The sequence below is a fragment of the Rutidosis leptorrhynchoides genome, chromosome 10 (assembly GCF_046630445.1).
Source record: "Rutidosis leptorrhynchoides isolate AG116_Rl617_1_P2 chromosome 10, CSIRO_AGI_Rlap_v1, whole genome shotgun sequence".
Taxonomy (NCBI): Eukaryota; Viridiplantae; Streptophyta; class Magnoliopsida; order Asterales; family Asteraceae; genus Rutidosis; species Rutidosis leptorrhynchoides.
In genome coordinates this window covers 74730445-74755570 of record NC_092342.1, presented here as the reverse complement: position 1 = coordinate 74755570, position 25126 = coordinate 74730445, and the positions used below count along the sequence as shown (strand labels likewise).

General features: G+C 31.1%; 1 protein-coding gene across 1 annotated transcript; it reads left to right on the top strand.

Annotated features, from left to right (window-relative positions):
* The first annotated feature begins 21644 nt into the window (after positions 1 to 21644).
* LOC139873572 (transcription factor HHO3-like) lies at positions 21645 to 23717 on the top strand. The gene is made up of 5 exons (XM_071861508.1): positions 21645 to 21786; positions 22221 to 22468; positions 22564 to 22777; positions 23223 to 23299; positions 23381 to 23717. The coding sequence occupies exons 1-5, from the start codon at positions 21645 to 21647 to the stop codon at positions 23624 to 23626; spliced, it is 927 nt and encodes a 308-aa protein (XP_071717609.1). The 3' UTR covers positions 23627 to 23717.
* Positions 23718 to 25126: the final 1409 nt, after the last annotated feature.

Sequence of the window (25126 nt, the reverse complement as noted above, 5' to 3'; positions counted from 1 at the left end):
TCAAATCTCGAACAAGAAATCGCTCGATCTACACTCAAAACCAACAAAGAACAATTCAACACTAACAGGGAAGAAACATAGGTGGACTCGACCAATATCATCCGCGCCAGAAAAACTAAACCCACCACCAAATGGATACCATGTATCCTTGAACCTGTACGAAATCACCAACATGTTGAAGATAGAAAAACGTGAACGAAGCCTGATAAGAGAGAAGAGTCAAAGAAGGAGAGCAAAGGCACAAGGAACGACGACTAAAGAAGATGCAAATCTATATCTATATCTATATCTTTATATAAAAGAGAGATTAAAACAGCTTAGTTGTCATTAGGGCTTTAATTAGAGGTTATAATGTCAAGTGTATAATTCACATGTCTCATCCACAATACTTCTGGTTTTGAATAATTTAATTAATTAATAGAAAATATATGTTTAGTTTGAAAATGCAATTAATTAAATTTAATTAAATACAATCAATGAAAATAATAAAAAGATTTTACTCTTTTCGTTACACTAGGAAGCTATTTACAATTTTTATTTTGTAGTACGGCTACTAAATAGAACCTTGATAGATGAGGTTTCATTGTTTCACTCATATTATGTACTGAAGAGGAATATTCATTTGAATCCATAAATTAAGTTGAGATTCAAGGAACCAATGAGAGCGTGACATGTGGCACGAAAATCACATGTGATTGAAAAAAATTTCAAAATTTTTTATTTATGAATTTTTTTTTTTAAATTTCGAAATTTTTTTTTTTCGAATTTTTTTTTTCGAATTTTTCTTTACAATTACATGTGATTTACCTGCACAATCACATGTGATTGAATTATACAATCACATGTGATTGGATTTGACATGCGTAATCACATGTGATTGGGTTTACAATCACATGTGATTGACATGCAGAATCACATGTGATTATAAAAAAAAAAATTGAAAAAAAAATTCGAAAAAAAATTTTTGAATTTTTTTTTAAAATTTTTATTTTTTTCAATTCCATGTAATTTTCGCGCCACATGTCGCGCTCTCATTGGTCCTTTGATTTTTAAGCAAATTAATGGATGTAAGTGATTACAACTCTATGTACTGAAAACTAAATTTCAATAAAAAAAAAATTTTAAACTGTAACTTTCACTTAAAGTACATAAAGATTATTAATTGAAACATATTGATGTTTCTTATAACGCATTTTCAGTTATATGATACAAATTCTATGAGCTACTCATAGTATGCTTTTTTTTTTTTTTTTTTTTTTTTTAGTTTTTACTCACTGTAGTCTCAAGTTGTTAACTACAGTAAAAGATTAATATAGATTGTTGCAATTCCTTTTTTGTTTTGTTACAGAGTATCAGAAAGTAATAATTTTTTCAAAACGATATTTTAAGCAGTCGTGTAATGCACGGGCTCAACACCTAGTGATAATATATAAGAAAATTTTAACTTTATTAAATATAGCTTAATATGTATTATAGAGACGCATGTAATACCTTTTATCATATCGAGTTTATCACTCACATGTCCCTAAATATGAGATTCGATCTCATCGAACCAACCAAAACCGTATATATCGACTTTAACGCTTAACTACTATCTCTATAATTAGAAGTCGGTAAATATCGATTTCAACACCAAGCCACTCCTTTTTTTTGTGAAAACAAGATTATACTAGAAACAAGGGGGTGATTCTCATAAAAAGGAAAAGTCCCACAACTCATGTTACACAAAAAATTGGAAGCAATCAAACATAAACTAAGAGCGACAATAAGCAAACCACTCTGTACAAATAGCCCAGTGGCAGGGCCGTCTCGCTAATTTCGGAGGCCCTGTTCGAAACTTAGAAAGGGCCTTTATAAATGTTACTCCGTAATTTTTTTCAATACGTATAATATATAATAGTATGATAGCGTAATCAATAGAATTAAAAATTTTCAAAACAACCGTTACAATGTGTTATTCTCAAATAGTTGTCAACTCGTTATTGTTACACTATTGTTTATATAAAACCGTAATCCTAACATTTTTTATAACGAAGTAATTGTTCAACTCTCTATAGTCAATACTCTCATTATATTGTTTTTAATACTTATAAACGTCAATCTATTAAGTCTTTCTTGTTAGATGATAGACCACAAGTAAGATATTCCGTTACGATGTACGAATAAATGAATTATTACATAGGTTTTTCAAAATTTTGGGCCCCTTAAAAATTTGGGGCCCTGTGCGGCTGCACACTTCGCACATGCACTGAAGACACCCCTGCCCAGTGGTTAAGCCCCTGAGTTCCTTGCAAAAAGTCTTATGTTCAAATCCTGTCTACACGAATAATTAGTGGTTGTCAGGGATGAGTTAAAAACAGCCAGAGAGTAATCCTACTGAGTTGTATACATTGGAGTATGAGGTTGGATTACTCGCTTTCTCACATAGTCCGAACATAAAACCTTCTACGTAACTTTGTGAATTGTAATATGAGATGAGTCTAGGGTTCATGTTTCTAAAAAATCAAAGTATATCGAATACAAGATTATGGGTGTGTTGAACGTAATACAAGATTATGCTGATATCTTTAGATAAAAAATGTCACTATCACTATATACATTAAAAAAGAGTCTCGATTAGCTAATAAATATTTTCAAAACCCCCTTTATTACCGTTAGATTAGAAAATTCCATTATAATACCCCTTAATCCAACGGTCTCTAATCATTCACTAAAAAATTAACTAATAAATCAATTTTACATATAATTCATCCCTAAAATACCCTTCTAATAAAAAAAACCCGGAAGCTTATAAAAAAATTAGGGGTTTTGTACGACTAACAAATTGAATCAATCGATTCACATCCCTCCATCTTCATCATCCCTCCATCTATCGTCATCTCATCGCCGTGATTTACAGGAGATGATAAAGGGCAATCTAGGGTTGTAAACGATTTAGGATTATAATCGTTTATTTTCACCCTTTTCCCTTCTAAAGTTAGGGTTTTTTTTTTTCGTTTCAAATTCCGATTTCATCATCAATTGAAGTACTCAGTTGAAGGGTAAAAGTTAATCAGGTTATACGTATTCCTTATTCTTAGACTTCGATTTCGTTTACCCAATTTTTTAATTAAAGGTAAGGTTTTTTATTTGTGTTTTTTTGGGTTTTTGTAGTTTTACAGACGATATGCTAAAAAGTGGATTGTACTATTGATGATGAACAATCTGATTCAGAGTAAGTTGTTGTGTTCCTCTACTGTTTTTATCTATAAGAATTCTGTCTTGAAATCAGTTAATCAGTTAATTTGATTCAGGTTATACGAAAATCAGATTGCCATGCGATAAGCCATTGCCGGTTTGTTGTCGCTGCTACCCCTACAATTACTTCCGGTTACGACTGTTATAGCCGCTTTTTTTTTGTCGTTGCAGCCATGTCCACCTTCCGGCTCCTTGGTATTCTTACTGTCTTTTTTTTTTTTTTAATTTAGTAGCATAATTATTAATTTGAATAGAGTGTTACAACTTTATACCTTAATCGTAGTACTAATGCCTTTTTATATTTATGATGTTTCATTTGTTTAATTGATTTGGTTACTAGGTTTGTATTTAGATGCAATTTTGTTTTTTTATTTTTTTTTTATGGAATAAGGAGAGGGTTTATTATGGTTTTACAGTATCTGTTCGTCTATTGTGGATGTTTCGTGTATCCATCTTTAACATGCTAGAATAACTACCATTGAGTTATCCGGGTCATTGAGATTCTGTTATCTATTGTCATTATTCTTATTTATTTATTATTATAATTATTAAATTTAAACATGTGTTTTTTATGAAGTGGCCTTATGTTTCTTTTGTTAGAAATGCATATAGAGATTTCAGTATATGAAATTTTTAACCACTTGTAATAATTCATGCTAATGGTTGTTAATTCTAAATGCAGGATTATAGATAATAGGACACTGACGATTGATCAATGAATACACAAGTTCTCCATGTAAGTCTAAGAAAATTGATACTTATGTTCATGATCGATGTACTCATAAGTAGATAAATGATTAAGTAGCTGCCTAATTTTTTAGCTTACTACTGCCAATCTATATATGTAACTGTTCATTCCAATATTTTCACATATTTGCATCATAGTTCTTTAATACTTACAAAGTTGAGATTATATATTGTTGTAACCAACTTTGTTACTATATAGGCAGTCAGCTTCTTGGTTACTAGGTATACATGAACGAAGATATGAACCTCATTTATTTATTCAGGGCAACGTATTTGAACAAGTTAGATATTATTTGCATCTTCGTGGGGTAACTCGGATGGTTATGTGATAGGACAAAGTTCTAAACCTTTTTCCGTTTGCATTGCAACTGATAGGTATGAACCCATGAAGGTGCAAATTCTATTTATTCTGCTACTTACAGTTAATACCTTATAATAATTCCTTTTTTTCTTTTTAGTTTGTTTGACTTAATTTCACATTTTTACTCTGATCAAACGTAGATATGAATGTTCTAGAAACTTGGATTCAAGGAGTGTCAAGGCAGTTCACCCTTTTCAAGGTACTTGATTATATTTTACATTTTCCTTTACATTTTTTATGCATAAATATTTTTGTAATTTCTAAAGATTGAAAGGTTAAATTGTAATAAATAAAATTGTTTGTGGTTGATCTATTTTGACCCAACCCATTTTGACATGCGTGATACAATGTTAGGAGTTTTCAAGGGAAAGATTTAGTAAAATAAACTCGTATTGTTATATTAAGTACTGTCTTGGGTCATCAAAGAAGGGAAATGGGAAATTTGAAAGAAGAAAAAAAACGAAAGTTACTGATCATGCTTTAGTGCTTTTATGGGTCATGATGCAATTGTTGTATTTTTTCTTTATCGCATCTCCGGGTTACTATGGTTTGGAAATTTGTAGTCTCTGTGAAGCGTTCTTATTAAGTCAAATTATTAAGCGAAGTTCAATTATTAATATGCTTATGAAATTGTGTTGTCTCGGTCTCCATACATGTTAAACTTCTAATACCTTTTTAAACCTCAAATTTTTATATGCTCTACTATAGCTTAAGACGCATCATTCCAAGTAGGGTATTTACAGGCTGCAGAAAAATGCTACTCCAAGGCCTGACGTGCAATCAGAGATTAAGTCTTCAATCTCTCGAGGATTCATTCTACTGATTTGTGTTCTGATCCATTACTTTCGGATTGCTTCAATAAGGTTTTATTTTTCTATCTCACTTCATTCAATGAATATTAACATATTCCAAATCTTTTTATATATTGTATATCATTATATGTGCCATTGTACTGCATTTTGTTTATATGCTATTGTATATATTGTGTATAAGTAATTAAGTACCTACAAGTTGTCTAACAACAAGAATGAGATGAAGAACATGTTTGCCTAATAAATAGTAATGTGATGCACACCACTCCACCGATGAAATGCCAAAGTGAAAAAATAAAGTAAATTGATATCATGGGATGCTTTTCATGATATGCTTATATCCGTTTATTTTATGTTCATGAGACTCTTTTTAATACTAATTATTTATCATTTTTCTTATTTGGGTTGCTTCATTTTTAAGGATTTCTAGAGTTGTTTGACACATAGCACTCCAAATGGGTCACGATTTAAGTTCAACTGTCTTACTTGGCACATAGCATTCCAAATAGGTCATGATTCAAGTTCAACATTTCTACTTTTCTTTGCTAAATTTATTTTTTACTCTTACACTGTTGATGAATTTATATGTACTCAGGGTTAGATGATAAAATTTAAATGTACTTATTGATAATAAAGGCAATTTTGGGTTATATATCTAAGTGTTGTCTTAAGTGATATGTTTGAGTATTTTTTTAATCAAGTGTTGTTATGGTTATATATATGGAAGAACTACATAACGAAACAACTCTAATTCTGAAGTTTTATGAATATATATTTGCAGTCAAAGAACAACGATAATGGTAAAAGTTGAGGATTCTTATTTATATCTACTTATGGATTATTCGTTGTTGTGATATGCCCTCTTTGGGAGCTAATTTTTTGTTGCATTAGAGTACTAGACCAAAACAACCAGTTTCAGTTTTTAACCCGCCACATTCTCGATATACCGCTCTAACATTTTTGTGCATTGAATTCAGGGGACAGAAAGGATTAAGATGGAGTGATGGGAAGTTGTTTGCAGCTGGCAAAATTAGCCACTACTATTGCTAAAGTAGTCCCTGCCACAACATAACTTCTTTATGGAATATACAAATCCTTTAACATACGGGAGTTGATATTTCCACTTTCAAATTTTATTCTTCCACCATCATTTGGTGTCTTTATTCCAACAATATCCCTTGTTTGATTGTAACAAAAAATTTGTATAACTTATCATTAAGGGCATTATAGTACATTTAGGTGGATTAAGTAAAAACAGTGGTGGAAATATCAATTCCTTTAACATATAGATCTTAACTATAATGTCTTATAGATCTTACTATAATGTCTTATGTTATATATATATATATATATATATATATATATATATATATATATATATATATATATATATATATATATTGTCAAACCTGATGGTTTGTATATTAAACTATTTTGGGTAATTTATTACTGTAGAAACCTACTTGGCATTAGAGTATATGATTGAACTCTATGGAGGCAATTATTCAAGATTGAAGTCTAAGGTAGCTATTGGTTACATTATTGAAGATTCCAAATACATATGAACATTATCAAATTACTTGCACTTGCTTTATCGATTAATTCGTATTTAGTGGTTGTGTACTAAACTCGCCGAGAAATGTATCACACTAAAAAAATAAAACTTCATAAATCGTGTTTTTCAGGGAAGAAGTCATAGAAAACAAGAGCTTAATTGTATTGCATTAAGTGTACTCTTAATTTGTTGGGGTTTTTTGTTGTTGTTGTTGTTGTTGTTGTTGTTGTACTTTACAACGTATATTTGATCAGTCATTGTTTGTTTTGCAATTATAAATTGTAGAACACATCGAATTCTATCTTTTACGACAAAATAATAGTTGATGTATATAACAGGACCACCATGAATCATATTCCGAATCATCATAACACTTCCACCACAACGCGCGAACCCTCAATTGTATCACTCAAACCGCAGCAACACGCGGTCAGCCTATCCACTCGTTTTGTTCATTTATCGTGTAGAATTGATAATTTGATTAAATTGAACCAAATTAAGTGGTTTTGATAAATTGTTGTATACAGCTTCTGTATTTGGAGAAATCTCGAAATTAGAACCTATGACGCTAGAAAGTAGAGCAAGGTGGCGTAAACAAATCGATTGGTTATTAACAGTCACTGATCACATTGTTGAATTTGTGGCTTCAAAACAAAATAATAATGGCGTAACAATGGTGGCGTAACAATGGTGAATTTGTCACTAGCTATGTGTAACCTTTACTTTGATAACATCATACTGTAAAATATAAATAGACATGCTTTTACATGTAGGTATTAATTTTGTTCCGGAGATTTTACATGCATTCAAGGATTACGTTAAAATTCTCATTGTAGGTGTCAATATGGTTGGCTTTTATAATTAGTCAAGTGGGTAATATATTACGTTAAGATTCTTATTATATGTGACAATATGGGTGGATTTTTTTATTTATATTTTTAACCATTTGAAATGTTATATTATTTATTTGTGTTATCATTGAAATTCAGCTATTACAATATGTAGGCTTTCGGGTTTAGATTTAGGGTTTAGGGTTTAGGTTTATGGTTTAGGTTCTAGGGTTCAGGGTTTATATTTTAAGGCTTAAGGGTTTAGGGTTTAGAGTTTTTAGGGTTTAGGTTAGGGTTCCGTGTTTAAGGTTTAGATTTAGGGTTTAGAGTTTAGGTTTAGGGTTTATATTTAGCGTTTAGGGTTTAGGTTAGGGTTTAAGGTTTAGATTTAGGGTCTAAGGTTTAGATTTAGGGTTTAGGGTTTAGATTTTAAGGTTTAGATTCTAGGGTTTAGGGTTTATATTTTAGGGCTTAGGGTTTAGGGTTATGGTTTAGGGTTTAGATTCTATGGTGTAGGGTTTTGAGTTTAGATTTAGGGTTTAGATTTTAGAGTTTAGAGTTTAGGTTTAGTTTTTTGGATTTATATTTAGGGTTAAAAAGTGTTTCAGGCACCTGTTTCTAGGCCATACAAAATTTTGCCACCACTACTATACAAGATTGTAACATTCTATTTATTTTATTACTACTAAATTTATCCAAATTACTAAATTTGGCAAATGTTATTATTAGAATTTTAATTTAATTTTAATTTTTTAGCGCCAAGTGTTGTACACAGTTTCTACTTCAAAATTCAAATATGTAAGTGATTTTCCTGACGTTTACCTGTTTATTCATTTAGATATTTAAGTGATAGTTAAACAAGTTCCGGTAAACTATATCCTAAAATGTCACAGTTATTTCAATATGAACGGAGAGTACTCTAAACTTCTCTAATCATTTAATTTTGATACCTCTCTATATATGTTGAACAAGACAGGAGCTCCGTATGCAAAAGCAAGAATCCATTTCTCTCGTGACGTGCATCTAACAAGACATAATAACGGTCATGAAAATTCTAGAACTTCAGTTGAGGATGGACCGATTCTGCTTTCTTGATCTCAATTTTCCATCTAATTAGTAAAGTTGAAAACTTGATCATGCCCAGGAAGCATATACATAGACATGTTAGCACCTAAGGATATCGTTATCAAGGGTTAAATAATGGAAATGAAATGGAAATGAATAGAAATGAATAGTGATGAAAGGAGATGAAAGGGATAGGAATGATATCCTTCCATTTTGGAATGAAAGATTATATGGGAAATTAGACCAAATTCTCCATCCACTTCTCTTCCCTTCCTCTTAAATGAAAACTAGGGAACAGACTTGCTTATTACTTTCTTCCCACTTACTTTATTTTATTTCAAAAATACAACTTGGGAACAAACCCTTAGGGTAGGGAAATTAACTTTTTGTTCATTTTAGCATTTGGGGTTTAGGGTTTAGATTTAGGGTTTAGATTTTAGGATTAGGGTTTTGAGTTTAGATTTAGGGTTTAGGTTTAGGGTTTAGATTCTAGGGTTTATATTTTAGGGTTTAGGGTTAGGGTTTAGAGTTTTTAGGGTTTAGGTTAGGGTTTAGGGTTTAGATTTAGGGTGCAGGGTTTAGAGTTTAGATTTAGCGTTTAGGTTTAGGTTAGGGTTTATGGTTTAGATTTAGGGTTTAGGGTTTAGATTTAGGGTTTAGGGTTTAAATTTTAAGGTTTAGATTTTAGGTTTAGGGTTTTTAAATTTAGGATTTAGGGTTTAGTTTCTAGGGTGTAGGGTTTTGGGTTTAGATTTAGGGTTTAAGTTTAGGGTTTAGATTCTAGGGTTTAGGGTTTATATTTTAGGGTTTAGGGTTAGGGTTTAGGGTTTAGATTTAGGGTGTAGGGTTTAGAGTTTAGGTTTAAGGTTTAGATTTAGCGTTTAGGTTAGGGTATAGGGTTTAGATTTAGGGTTTAGGGTTTTTAGATGTAGGGTTTAGTTTCTAGGGTGTAGCGTTTGGGGTTTAGATTCTCGGGTTTAGGGTTTATATTTTAGGGTTTAGGTTAGGGTTTAGGGTTTAGATTTAGGGTGCAGGGTTTAGAGTTTAGGTTTAGGGTTTAGATTTAGCGTTTAGGGTTTATGTTAGGGTTTAGATTTAGGGTTTAGATTTTAGGGTTTAGAGTTTAGGTTTAGGGTTTTTAAGTTTAGGGTTTAGTTTCTAGGGTGTAGGGTTTTAGGTTTAGATTTAGGGTTTAGGTTTAGATTCTATGGTTTAGGGTTTATATTTAGGGCTTAGGGTTAGGGTTTAGAGTTTTTAGGGTTTAGGTTAGGGTTTTGATTTAGGGTGCAGGGTTTAGAGTTTAAGTTTAGGGTTTAGATTTAACGTTTATGGTTTATGGTTTAAATTTTAGGGTTTAGGGTTTAGGGTTTATATTTTAGGGTTTAGGGTTAGGGGTTAAAGTTTTTAGGGTTTAGGTTAGTGTTTAGGGTTTAGATTTAGGGTGTAAGGTGTTGTGTTTAGAGTTTAGGGTTTTGGGTTAAGATTTAGGGTTTAGGTTAGGGTTTAGATTTAGGGTTTAGTGTTCAGATTTTAGGGTTTAGAGTTTAGCTTTTGGGTTTTGGGGTTTAGATTTAGGGCTTAGGTTAAGGTTTAGAGTTTAGATTTTAGGATTTAGCTTTTAGGGCTTAAGGTTTATAGAGTTATTTAGTAAAATTATTCATTTGAATAGTGTTATTCTTATAACTCAGCCAAACTTCCATTACTAATGTCAGAGTTAGTTATCTCCATTATTTTAATGCCTTTTATCATACTACCAGAAAAGAAAAATAAAATAAAATAAACATTGTTGATGATCTTTTAAGTCATTAAGTTACTCATAGTTTTGTTTTTAAACATTTCCATAGTAAGAAGATAATGTGTATATAGCGGAGTGAATATCAGGGCACGTTTTCCTTCCAAATCTTCTTGAAAGACGAGTCCTCCACTTATTTAGTGTCTATTATTACAATATTTTTTGATCTTTTGTGATTTTAGCCATTTACATGCAATTTCTCAGCAACATGAAGAAGCAAATATACAAACAACAATAGCTGATTATTAACGTATTCAACATCAGAAACAAACGACAGATGACAAAAGGCAGAATATGTTGTAATACATATATTTACCATCTACAAGTAATTTTATAAAAGTATTGGTTGTGCTTACCCTAACTACAACTTTAATGTCAAGTAATTTGTGTTGTTAACCTATTAGCAATTGTTAACAAAATACCGGTGCAACGCACGATCCATTAATATTATTGTATAAATTTCATAGTAGTACAATATGTTGATAAAAGTATTTGTTGTTGGTAAAAGTATTTGTTGCCACTTACTGTATGCAGGTACCTGGTATGTAAGCCGTCACATGACACCACAAAAAAGATATGTTTGAAGTGTATCATATTCTTTTTCATGTCTATTGCATATCATATACTTCGAAATCAAAGAAAAGACACGAGTACATGAAACCTTATGTTTTAATTTATGACAATAATTTTTTTAACCACTCCCGCGAATTCGCGGGTCTTTTCCTGGTGAAATGGATGTTAGTCTTTTTTACAGTGTTAGACTTTCAATTTTATTTTATATGTATTGTTTTTTGGTGAAAAAAACCTACATTGATTATAATTCAGATAACACTAATATTGCAACTGAATTAATTTATTATAAACCTAACGAATACTATACAATATATGGTGATTCATACAAGTCAATGGTGATTCATCCCTCAAAAATCTCTGCGAATTCGTGGGTCTATATAATGGATCAATTCTTGTGACGTTCATGCTAATTAAATAGTTATATATGTATCTATTTAGTATTATAATCCATGATAAAAAAAATTGTTTAATTTCAGTTTTGTATGTACTTTTACTCATAAATATTTCTTATTACAATCCTTTGATGGTTAAATATGTGCAACATATTATGAAGTCTATTTATCTTATTGAATATATCACAACCCTCTGTGGTTTATCTAATATTGTTTGCTTTCTAATCAACTTAACAAAAATACTCTATTAAATTCTATAATTTCATAAAACTCGTGAAATCGCGGGTCTTTAACTAGTTTAATAAGAAAATATACTTTACATTTAATTTAACTAGACCATATAAGACAAATATATCACGCTAAGTAACACTAACGTTCTCCTATAATTATTTATTACTACATCTGTTTCAAATCTATTATCTTATTTTAATTTTAGAGATCTTTTCTTTTAGACTTAAATTTTAAATTATTTTAATATGCTACGTAATACTCTCAATAAACGTTATACTATTAAAAACTATAATCAAAAACCAACTTATTATTATAAATTTGATCTAATAATATATTAAATAAACGAAAATATATAATTTAAAGCCAAAGTTCAAACAAAAAGACCACGCGACAATAAATTTCGGACCAAGTGACTATTAATTTATAATATCTATTCTAATCTTATATTAGACTAAAAAAATGATGTCATAAATAATATTTTTCAAGCCTTAAAAAAATCAAAAAGAAAAAAAGAAAAAATCTGAGGGTCCTTGCTGATGTTGTAATGACCCGACTTTTTCGACTTATATTTATGCTTTATACTTTCACGAATCTGCGTATATGTGCGCACTGAGCTAGATAATATTCTGGGATTGTTATCCATGTTAATTACTTTCGTTAATATCTTAAAACGTGTTATTAAGTGCTTAATCACTTAACTTGATCATCGAATGCTTTTACGACCGTTAGTGTCACGAGTCGCTTAGAACGAGATACGTACTTGGTACACGTTAAACTTTGGTCATAATTGGAGTGTTATGACTACTTAATCCTAATTGTTATTTCTAAATGACAATTACTCAGCTTGACGGTTGCTTAATTACGCTTAGTGTTTATTAATGCACATTAGTTAGTCTTAATGGACTTATCACCTTAATTGACTTAGTTTATCAAAGGCACATCCTACTCTAGCTAATAACTAGTATGTTAGCTCATCTTAATGGACTTATGATCCATTAAGACATAAGACAAGACCCATTAAGATATAAGACAAGATTACTAGCATGCTTATGTACCATTACTTACAAATTTTAACCTCATGCTCCATGCTAGCCAATATGCACACATCACCTTGTACCACCACCCGTGCCAAGCCAAAATGGTCCCCCCATGCTTGTAAACTGTCGGCCTACAATACACCACCACCACTTTCATTTTTTTTCAACTTCATTCTCATTTCTCACAAAACACACACAAATTCTCTCTAGCTTCTCTGTAGTTTCTTACTCTAAAATACTTAAGAAAACTTTTAAGTTTTCTTGAACTTTCTTTCTTCTTCTTTTTTTCTTTCCTAATTCGAAATCATCATCATCATCAAGGGATCAAGCTTTTTAGCTTTTTGATCTTGTTATATTTTGTAGATTCAAACCTTGGTTGAGAATCTTCAAGAACATGGAGGATTCAAGCTCTCTAGCTTTGAATCTTCATTACTTTTGTTAGATCTAAGCTCATAGCCTAAGATCTCTTTATTTTTGTTAAAGGATCAAAACTTATGTTTATGATCTTCATGTAACTTGTAGATCTAGCTTTTTTGCTTTAAGGATCTTCAAGAACATTAGAGATCGAAGTTTTCTAGCTTGAGGTTTCTACAAAAAGTTTGTTAAAAGATCAAGTTTATTAACTTATGATCTTCTTTAATTTTTTTTACTTCAATTTTGTAGCTTGTGTTTTCATTAAACAAAGATACAAGCTTTCTAGCTTGAAGTCTCATAAGTATTGTTAAGACATCCAAGTTTTTTAGCTTAGGGTTTCATTATTTTATTTGATCTAACTTATGTAACTTATGGTCATCCAACTTGTTAAAACAAAAGCTCATTAGCTTATATTCATTCTACTTTGTAAAAATCTAAGTTTTATAACTTAAGAATTTGTAAAAGTTGAAAGTCTAAGTTCTATAACTTAGGGTTTCACCTAGAACACAAGATCTAGACTTTCTAGTCTAAGGTCTTCAATATTTAGCTAAGATCTAAGTTCTATAACTTAAGGTCTTGCTTGTTTAGTTTGAATCCAAGTTTGTAGCTTTAAATTCTAAATAGAACTTGTACTTGTGTCGAAACTAAGAACTTGATGTAACTTTGGTTCATCCTCCATCTAAAACTCTTAAGTGAGTTGTACTTCTTTTCTTAGTCTTGACATTGTGTGTTGATGATTAAAACTTGGTCAAAATGATGCCAAAACATCAAGGAGTTGTACACTTGAGGCTTATGCATCAAGGATGAGAATCGTGATAAGCATCAAACACCAAGAAACCCACCGGAGCACTTGTATCTGTCTTTTAGGGTCTGATCTTACTCTTGGAGCTTCTGGAAAATTGATTTTCAGAAATTTCGGGATGTGTAGATGACTTTTCGTTTAAGACTCGCCTAAATCAGATATACGGTTTAGGATTTATAGTCTTCCAAAGTTCACTACGCCTTCGTGACGATGTGCTGAAATTTCTGACCTACTCGCGCTTTGACCATCGCCACGGTCAAACGACATCGAGTTAGGATCTGAATTTCGTAAAGCAGTAAGAGAACTCACAAACGGAGCCTTGGCCACTGACCGCGTGTCATTTTAGTTTGTGTAGAGGTCATAACGGCTGTTCGAATTCAGCTTTACATTTCGACCTTTATTCTTGTTGAAAACTTACTTTATCTTTTACGTATGATGATAATGATGATACTTAAGACTTAACTTACTTACTTTTAAACTTTTTGGGACGATTTACTGACTTAGTAACCATTGACTTAGGTTGAGGAACTTTTGGACCGACTTACTACTTGCTTACATTTCGTATCGACTTTATCGTATATCCACTGTGAGTTATAGCTCCCTTTTTACTTTAACTATTTTTGGGACTGAGAATACATGCGCTTTTTATGTTTTACATAATAGACACGAGTACTTTAACTTTATATATGTGTGGGTGACATAACGGCACAAATTTTCCCGTAACACGGTAACGTTTAACTATTGGTGTATAAACCGGTAGACGCGAATCTTAGATATGGATCCATAGGGTTTGACATCCCCACTCGGGCTAGTCACGCTAGCATTTAATGGGTATTTAATACTTCGTCTATTTTAACGCACTCGCCAAGTGTACTTTTAGGGGGTCGTATATAATATTTCTTTGTTAATTTAGTTACCAAGCTCTCACAGTTAAGCATATACTTTTCATACTGTTTTGAATACAAAATCTTGTGGTCTACATTACATTATTGTTTACAATAAAACTATAGCTCACCAACATTCATGTTGACTTTTTAAAGCATGTTATTTCTCAGGTACTTAGACGCAATTGCTTCCGCTATAATAGACTTGCTGTGTTAGACTTCTGTTGTACTCTGCATTGTTAGAGATGTCTCTTAGTCATGGACTTTTTATTTTGCATTCACTACTTATGTTATTTTCGAACCATGGTTTTGTAATAACCTAAGTGTCACGTACTATTGTTAATGCTTTCTATTCGTAGAAGCACGTTACTTTTGTAAAACATTTGTCGTTGGGAAAACGTTATCTTTTTATGAATGCAAAACCTTGTTTTAGAACAGCATATAGTGTTATACCGTGTAATGGATCTGTTGTTGATGATCCGTACCATAGAGGTTTTGGACGGGGCATCACAGATGTCATCTTATGATTTAATTTTTTTAATGAAAAACATTAATTTATAAATAAATTAATACAGTAATCAGTTAAAAAACAAAAAAAAACAAAACAAAAAAAAGAAATAAAAGAAGCATGCTTGCTTTGGAACACAGCCAATCTCTCTTTGCACGCCTTCTTTTACCTTTTCTCAAGTTTCACAACATCAAGCAGCTTTAATTCAAATTCAAAGTCATCATCTTTATCTTTATTTTCTTCATTTCATCAAAAGATCTCAGTGCACGTTCTCTTTATCTTCTCTTGAGTTCTATTTCTCTTCAACTCTAACCAAAATCAATCAATTCCCTAACCCTAAATCTGATTTCAAAACCCTCACAACAAACCATCGCCGCTTGCATCTGTACCGCCACCATCTCCGCAATCATCTACGGGCACCACCACTGCGACTGCATCTACAGCTGCCGTCACTTTCAAAACCTTCAGAGAACAAACCACCACTGCTTCCATTACACTCGCCACCATTTCCGCCACCATTAACGTCAAAATCGAGTTGTTACGTAGCAGCGATTTATAATTTTTTGACATTGAAGATGAATATGAAGACGTAGCAACTCTTCATATTTTTCAACACTTTGTTTGATTTGGTAAGATTGTCTTCAATTAACAATGTAGCTCTATATATTTATGTAACGACCCGTCAAAATCGCTATTGACGCGATACGTTATTCATTGATTTCATAGTGAGGTTTTGACCTCTATATGATACGTTTTGTAAACATTGCATTCTTTTGAAAAGGCACATCATAAATGAATATATAAATCCAAGTTTTTCGACATCTGATGATTTCTACGTATAGATAATCACCGTAAACAATAGTTTACAATACTACATCCGTTGACAATACAGTCAAACTAAGTTACATGGTGATGATTTTGTGAATGCAAAGTTTTCTCGAATAAAGCATGTATGACTCCATGCACATAGCTTGTATAACGTATAAGCAAAAAGCGAAAGACTTCTAGGAATCTGAGAATAAACATGCTTAAAAGAGTCAACACAAAGGTTGGTGAGTTCATAGCTTTAATGTTGCGCATAATCTGTATATAAAGGTGGATCACAAGATTTCAGTTGTTTCATCCAGAAACGTTTATCAAAATATTCTACAAGATTGAGCACCCTGGTAACTAAACTTAACGTATATATAATAAGTACCCCTGTTTTAACATACATGCAACCAACATGTACAATACACGCAAACCAGCGTGTACTAAACTCAAATAGCATACGTTCGCTTTATAGTTCAGGCTAGGGTCTCTATACCTGGAACGGACGGGGATGTCAAGCCCTATGAATCCATATACAACTATTCACACCCACCAGTTCTTATAACTGGCAGTTACTAGTTACCAAAGCTAAGGGATTTTCGGTTCAAACTCAGTGTAGAATTTAGTATGTACTTGTATCAATTGCGTTTAAAATAAAGTGCATGTATTCTCAGCCCAAAAATATAGATTGCAAAAGCAATTAAAAAGGGATCTATAAACTCACAATACTGTATTTCGTAGCAATTATGCACATGACGGCACTGAACAAGTGCAAGGTTGGCCTCGGATTCACGAACCTATATTAGTATATATTGATCAATAACTGTCTAACAAGCTAGGTCAGGTCATAGTGTATCACAAATCCTAATGCTCGAGACCGACATGCAAAAGTTAACAAAAGTCATTTCAAAAAGTCAACTTTGACAATTGTATAACAAAACGAGATGTGTCTTATATAAGAATTCATTTACTCGACTAGTAGTATTCAAAAATCCAATTTATTAATCTTATAAACAAGTTGTTTAAATATTAATTGTAGATTCAAAAGCAATTTCAATTAACGTCAATCATAATTCAGTTGATCATAACTTTTAATTCGTTCATCGAAATTACGCGATTTCTAATTGAAAAGTTATTAATTTTTCGCCGTCTTTCCAACAACATGCATATCATATACATTATATCAATAGTATATGTATTAAATTCGTGATTCGTCATAAAACTACCTAACGACGACATTTAGCATACAAGCATGTATAAACATATATACTCGAGCATTAGACATGGATAACCTATTAATATATAAAAGATAAGATATGAATGCTCACGTATCAATATTGTGATTCAATATTGCAGGAAAGTACGTAGACGCAACGGAAATGATAAATGAAAGGTTAGCCTTTGATTCACCCATAGTACCCACGAACATTACCCATAACCTCCATAGCTATAACCCATAATTTCCCTAGCTTCATCCCGCTCAAAAACCCGTTTTTGAAAATAACTCACTCATGACCTCGTCGTAGTATTTTATGTATAATAATAATACTACTAGTATTAATATAATAAGATTAATAATAATCTTTAATAATAATAATAATAATAATAATAATAATAATAATAATAATAATAATAATAATAATAATAATAATAAAATAATAAATAAATCATTACGGAGTATTAAGATAGATAGATGGATTGTAAAATGAAAATTGAAACCAGAATCAGAATTCGTTCGATATATATAGAATAATTATAATAATATAATAATATAAATATAATATAATAATATAATAAAGTAATAATATAATAATAATATAGAATCAAACGTGGGACTTAAAAGCCGCCCATGTTTTATCATTTCTACCGAAAGTTTTCACGGACCGGTATTTCGTACTCTGTTGCTAATAATTTACGGGTAAAAGTATAAATAAAAAGAATTCCACTTTTTATAATTGAATACATATATCTATTTTGGTCTTAAGCTTTATAAAATTAGTTGTAAAAAGGTCCATTTATTTATAAAATTACTATATACGTTCGATGTAGAGCATACGTACTAGTCTGCTGATCATTTTGTACCACCGTGAATTATTGAATACGTTTAATTCAAACGAATTAAACGAATTTTAATATTTTAAAAGTCGTATTTATTAAATACTTCAGGGGTATTTTATGTAACTTATAATTAATAATTTCTATCATATCGCTTTCATGTGAATAGTAAATTAATTAATTTCGTTTCATTTACTATTCATATGAATAGTAAATGAATTAATTTTGATTCAACTATTTAAGTTACGTTGTTGTACGTTGTGCTTTACAACTTGTACAACTTTGATTTAACTTCGTGTCTTTTTAAAAACTAAAAAAAATACATCATAAAAATGAAACGATTATATACGTAAACTTTTTAATACGAAACTGCATCATTCAATAGTAAATTTTTATCATTTCGTATATAAATATTATTCCCATGTTTCCATATATATATATATATATATATATATATATATATATATATATATATATATATATATATATATATATATACAATTATATAATTATCACAAGTTACGACGTTCATGAATCGTCGGACAAACATGGTGGTCAACTGTTATATAAAAACTCATTTTCAAAAGTTTTAAAACTTGTCAAAATTCATTGCTTATCATGTCGGAAACATTAAATCATAACGAGAATTTGGTTCAAATTAAGTCGAAATTTCCGGGTCGTCATAATTTACTAGCATATGTATTTGAGATTTGCAATTTAAGTTAGCTTTAATTTTGATTCTGTGCAACATGATTTTGATTTAATGAAACTCTTACGTGTTTGCTATAATTAAGGTTTCAATGGATTTGTTGCTAAAATGGATGGAAGGATGGTTCATTGTTTAATGCTTTTGAGTTTTTGTTTCGTTTAATTTTATTAATATTTATATATCGATTTAGTGATGGATGAATCTGATTATCTTTGTTCTGAAGGTTTTGATTTTTCCTTTTCAGGTTGTTTTATGAAATATTGAAAAAGATTTCAAATGGATTATCAAATTAAAACAGGTTTTTTCTGGCTTCTCAACATTGTAGCTTTAGGGTTTGATTTTGTAAGTTTAAGGTTTGTCTTTATAAGTTTAGACCAGTAATATTGGATATGTACAGTGTTCAGGTACCGTGCATTAAGCTGTGCAGTAACAACTTAGAACCAGTTTTCAATCCAGAGTGCCCTTAACCTTTTAACTAAAGGTATAATCCTCTTAATGCTTATGCGTTTCTTTGGTTAGTGATGGCTTTAAAAAAAATTGCTCATTTGAATATTTGTTCATATGATGTTAATCTCGATAATATTTATTGCTCTTTAATGTTTATTTAAGGTAGTGTTTGTGTTTGTGTATTTTTATACAAATCGGAGATGAAATACTCTAATACTCACTAAGGATTTTTACCATGGCTACTATTTATATTGTAATTTTTATTGTAATTTGAGTCATTGATGTTTGCAAGTCTTGAAAGTGTAGGTATCCTTCATCAAATAAATTAAAAAAAAGAAGTTTTCATTTTTACTTAAAACAGGGAACCAGCCGTAAACGATCATTTTTACTTTAATTTATGTTTATGTTTGTTTGACAATTTAAACTTTGTAAGAGCGGGCAAATGGGAGGGTAAGATAATGGGTCAAAACGGGTAAATGTTGAAATGGTGTACAGGGGTTCGGATCAGTGTCACCTGAAAATTATATAACTAATATATACATCTATGTGTCACATATGATTAAAGAAGAAAATTGGGACATCTTTTTCTATCTTTTAACGGTAATTCATTATTATACTTCAATATGATATATTATAACTAACTGAGGCTTATGGTCTTTTAAAAAAAATAAAGTAAAAATGATCGTTTACGGCTGGTTCCCTGTTTGAAAATATGAATAAGAGGTTTCTTGATGCTATATGCGAAAGGCTGAAACCAAGTTTACTCATTGATCAGAACTTTAGTCATGATTACCTTAACATGATTACGTCCTTTTGAGTTAAACCCTAAAAATGTCAATTTGGGTTGTAGTGTATTCTAGCCGTAAAAACTTGATTTGATCATTATATAGTAGTGATAATAGTCGTTTGTAAAATCTCTTAAACTGCTGATTTAGACTGAAATGAGCTATTTTAGGTGTTATTATGTTAAAAGTGTTTTGATTGTCCATTTTGACTCTTTGACCCGTTTGGCCCTTTTGCCTCAAATTGGTCAGTTATCACTTTGAGGATTTGTGGAGTTAGTTTTGTGATATATGAATAACTCCATGACCCAAATACCTGGGAAATTTTTGACCCATTTTATGAGTTTAATGGTGACCATTTTGACCCATTTGAGTAAAATTGAGGATTTGAAGATACAAATATATTTAAAAGTTGATATGGAGATGTGGCAAGTATGTAGGTACTTTGATAAGCTGTGGAAGAAAGCGAGTCATTATATTAATTAATTTACCAAATCATTGTTTTGTTTGAAGAACTCATCAACATGTATACAAAACCTTGCTGCTTTAAAAATTTTATAACTAATTTTGTTTTTAACTTTTATTTGTTTTTTTAAGACTTTAAACAATATACCCTTTTGTTTGTTTGGCAAACATGATTGTAAAAAAACAGAGAAGTGGGATCAAAGTTTATATGTCATTATTATTGGGCTGAATTCAAGATTGTTTGGAATTAGTACTATAGTCATCATGGTCTGGTTATTGAGTATGTGTGTATGTTTGACTTGAAAAGTTTTATTAGGATCATTGCTTACTGGGCTCAAGAACAAGTGGAATGAGTTTAAAGAATTTTATTTTCTATACTTCAGAAATACCTCTAATTTTTAACAGAAATACCTCTAATTTTTAATCTTGGAATACTGCAACTTTTATTTGTTATGCTTTAGCTATATTCTTTATTAATTAATTCATTGATTTGGATTGTTATTCTTACCGGTGTTGAAAGTGTTCAGTTTTGTCATTTGTTTCTTATGTTTAGATCTTTACACATCAATGTTATTCGGTTAAACATTGTTACTTTCTATATTCGTCTAACTTAATGAATTATGCTATTTTATGTACATGTTGATTATATAACATTCACATTCACATATGGTTAAATGACATTATTTAAATGTAACATATCATTCAATAATTTTCTCTTTAAAATCCCGTGAATCCACGGGTCCTTGCAGTAGTATTATATATTATATTTATCCATCACCATTAGATAATATTGATTCATTCAAGAATATAAAAAGTATGCGACGCCACGCCTCGACATCTCCCCTACATATGTTCCGATTTCTTCTAAGCTTTTTCCACAAAAAAAACAACAAAAACACCCCACAGATTTAATCCTGTCTAAATCTATCCAAAAATACTTGAATATATATATATATAATTATCTTAATTGTATTCTATTCCAAGTTTATTCCAATTATTCCCAATTCCAGTTTTACATATTCTGTTTCTTCAAATCGGATCTCCCTATGTACAAATCAAGTACTCCGTATCACTCAATTTAATCCACTAAAACTACGCTATTATACCTTGGCACTCTTTAAAACACCCATAAACATATGATTATTTACAATAATCCAGTGGAGTTTAAAGAACAAATGAAGGTATCTCATGAATATATCGAAGCTTTAGAAGAAGAACTTAAAAAGATTCAAATGTTCGAACGAGAGCTTCCTCTTTGTCTTGAGCTTGTTTCTCAAGGTACATATTGTTTATAATTTATGGTGTGAAACTTTGTTGGAGCTTTTCGGATCTTCAGATCGATGTTCCTAGCGAATCGTTGACTTTCAGGGATCGATTGAGTAGAACCGGATCGAAATAGATCGAATTAAATCGATGTCTAGAATTGTTATTCGACTAGCTTGTGTGGGCTTTTAGACTATTAGGGACTAGAAAAAAAAAACGCCTGGATTATTGTAAAGGAGGTGATTAACCATCTAATGAAGATGTTAACCTCCTTATATATTAAATTGGCCGACAGTCGGTCGACAGGCCCAACAGTCGATCGACCGTCTCCCTAGTCGGTCGACAGGCCTCCTAGCTTCGGTTGATACGAACTTGGGACTTCCGTGTACCAACATGAATAATTAATTTTTATTTTAATATACCGGCCACTTTGTTTTTTTTTTTTGCAGCTATTGAACGATGCAGATATCAGATGTTTGGGACGATTACAGATCATTCGTTAAATGATGGTCCAGTTTTGAAAGAATTTATTCCTATTAAACCTAATTATTTGTCTACAGAAAATGATGATAATATTGATGAAGAGCATCAACTAGAATCTAATCAATTAAAGGTCATATGTGGTACGAAAGATAAATCAGATTGGCTTACATCTTCTCAACTCCCAATTCAAACACAAGATCCTACCATTGAAAAGGTTTAACTCATTCAAGTCAATGTTATTTTCTTCTTTTTGTGTTTTCTTTTCTTATTATTATCATACGGCTTAAAGATTGCAACTTATTTTTATAGGACATGTTGCATAAAAAGTCGTTAGATATGGAGGTAAACGATCTTTTCCGGAAGGAAAAAAACTCCGGCAGTTGTTCAACGGATACAGCTGGTGATGGTGGTGGTGATGGTGAAGATAAAGGACCATCGAATAATAAGAAAGAAAGGAGGTGTTGGTCGCCGGAGTTGCATAGACAGTTTCTTCATGCTCTTCAACAACTTGGTGGTGACTATGGTACTAGTATATTTATATATACATACTTCAACTTAGGATAAGACATAATCATTAAGTATTAAATGATTCAAAATTAGAAGATTTCAAAGTTATAATTGAACTTACTTTTAAATGACATTAACATATATATTTAATCATCATTTAGATGAAGACTTTATATTATTATGCAAAATTGTCTTGTTATGAAATTAGAGTTGAGCTTAAACTTAGTATATTCATATTTATTAATAGTGACATGTGAACTTGCAAATAAACTATCTTAGATGAAATTGTTAGTTTATAATTTATCTTGAACCCTTTTTTCTTTCTAATATATACTCTATCTATCCCATATGTGTCCCACTTAAACATCTCTAAATCTTTCTTTTTCAACTTTAACCAAGTATTTTTGTTTGTGTTGTAATTTAGTCACAACTTAGCATGCTAACTCAAGTATGTTTTGCAGTTGCTACACCAAAGCAAATTAAGGAGATAATGAAGGTTGATGGGCTAACAAATGATGAAATAAAAAGCCATTTACAGGTTTGTCTAAGCACTGCGATCGTGCTTATATGACTGAATAATTCTCAATCACATTCTAAACCTTTCGTTTTGAATACACAGAAATACCGTTTGCATACACGAAGGTCAAACCCCAATAACAATGTGCGTACGCCACAGCTCGTTGTGGTTGGCCAAATTTGGGTGCCGCCGCTAGAATATACCGCTAAGACTGCACCCTCGTCTTGCGATGATGCCAAAACTACATTATACTCTCCAATAGCTACTCTGCCAACATCTGTATACAAAACCAAACAACTGAAGCAAGAATCCCATTTGGTTAGAAAACGTAGACACACGCATAGCTAAAGCGCGCTCCTTGATCACCTGATGCACGTACTATATGGATCATGAGGAAATTTTGTGTCATGTTTAATAATTTAGTTTGATTCTGTAGTTAGTTAACAGGGTTTCAAAGGACATGCATAAGATAATGTAATAAATTCTGTCTAAAGAAGTTGAATGATATTATAAACTTTAAAGGTTAATTTTAGATACATGTTTAATTTGGAATATGCTTTCTTTCCCTTTTCTAGTTTGCTCATTTCTTGAAAGTTAGTTTAATTTATTTCAGATTATCTTCAAAGATGTCATTAAGCTATGAACAAATACACAGAGAAATAATCTTTCAATCATAGGAAGTAAATCTTCCAATCACAGGAAGTTGAAAAAATTACAAAACCAAAAAACCCTAATTACAATCAAAGATTGTAACTAAACAGATGTTCACACAATCACTCACAATCAAGTTCAACAGATTTGAACTTGATTTCTCACACAGTAGCAGCAATTGCAATATCACAGTATGAAAACCCTAATAGGGTTAGAGAGAACAAGTCGAGAGAGAAAACAGATACAGTGAAAATGAATAATAAAATAAAAATAAATTAAACATATATAAATAAATTAATTTGCAGAGAGGCCTTTGAAGTCTTGATGCTTCATACAATCAACTTTTCCTTTATGTAGTTTAGCCACAAAACTTCAGTTCCAGAATTGACAACTTCAGTCCCTGCACATGCTTAACCCAGAAATAAATACAAAAAAACAATGAAAAAATGTTTAGATTAACTTTATATGATTCAATATCCCCCCTTAATCTAAACATTTCAAAAAATATTGAGTAGTGTAAGTTGATCACACAACATACTATGTTGTGTTCAATTTAACCCTTTTGTAAAAATATCAGAAACGTTTTCTGAAGAAGAAATCAAATGTGTTTTCAAAATTCCAGAACTAATCTTTTCTCTAACAAAGTGCAAATCAACTTCAAAATGTTTAGTTCTTTCATGAAATACATGATTTTTAATAATTTGTAAAGCTGACTTACTATCACAAAAAATTTTAACAGGTAAATCAGCTTTAACTTCTAAGTCTTTTAAAACTTTTAAAATCCAAATCACTTCACATGATACAGAAGCAAGTGCTCTGTATTCAGCCTCAGCTGAAGATCTTGAAACAGTTGACTGCTTTTTTACTTTTCCAAGACACTAAATTACCTCCAAAATAGATGCAAAATCCTGTAACAGATTTCCTTAACATATTGCTTTTTGCAAAATCAGAGTCAACAAATGCATACAATGTTAAATCACTAAATTTTTTAATAGTGATTCCTTTACCTGGAGATCTTTTCAAATATCTTAAAACTCTTAAAGCAACCTTCATGTAACAACCCAACCAAATATCCACCCGAAACAGTAAACACATTTTATTTTATTTTATTTTATTTTTATTTTTACAAAGGGGTGCGCGACGCGCAACACCCCTTGTGCGCGGCGCGCACAGGCATCATCAGCTTCTGTCCGGTTT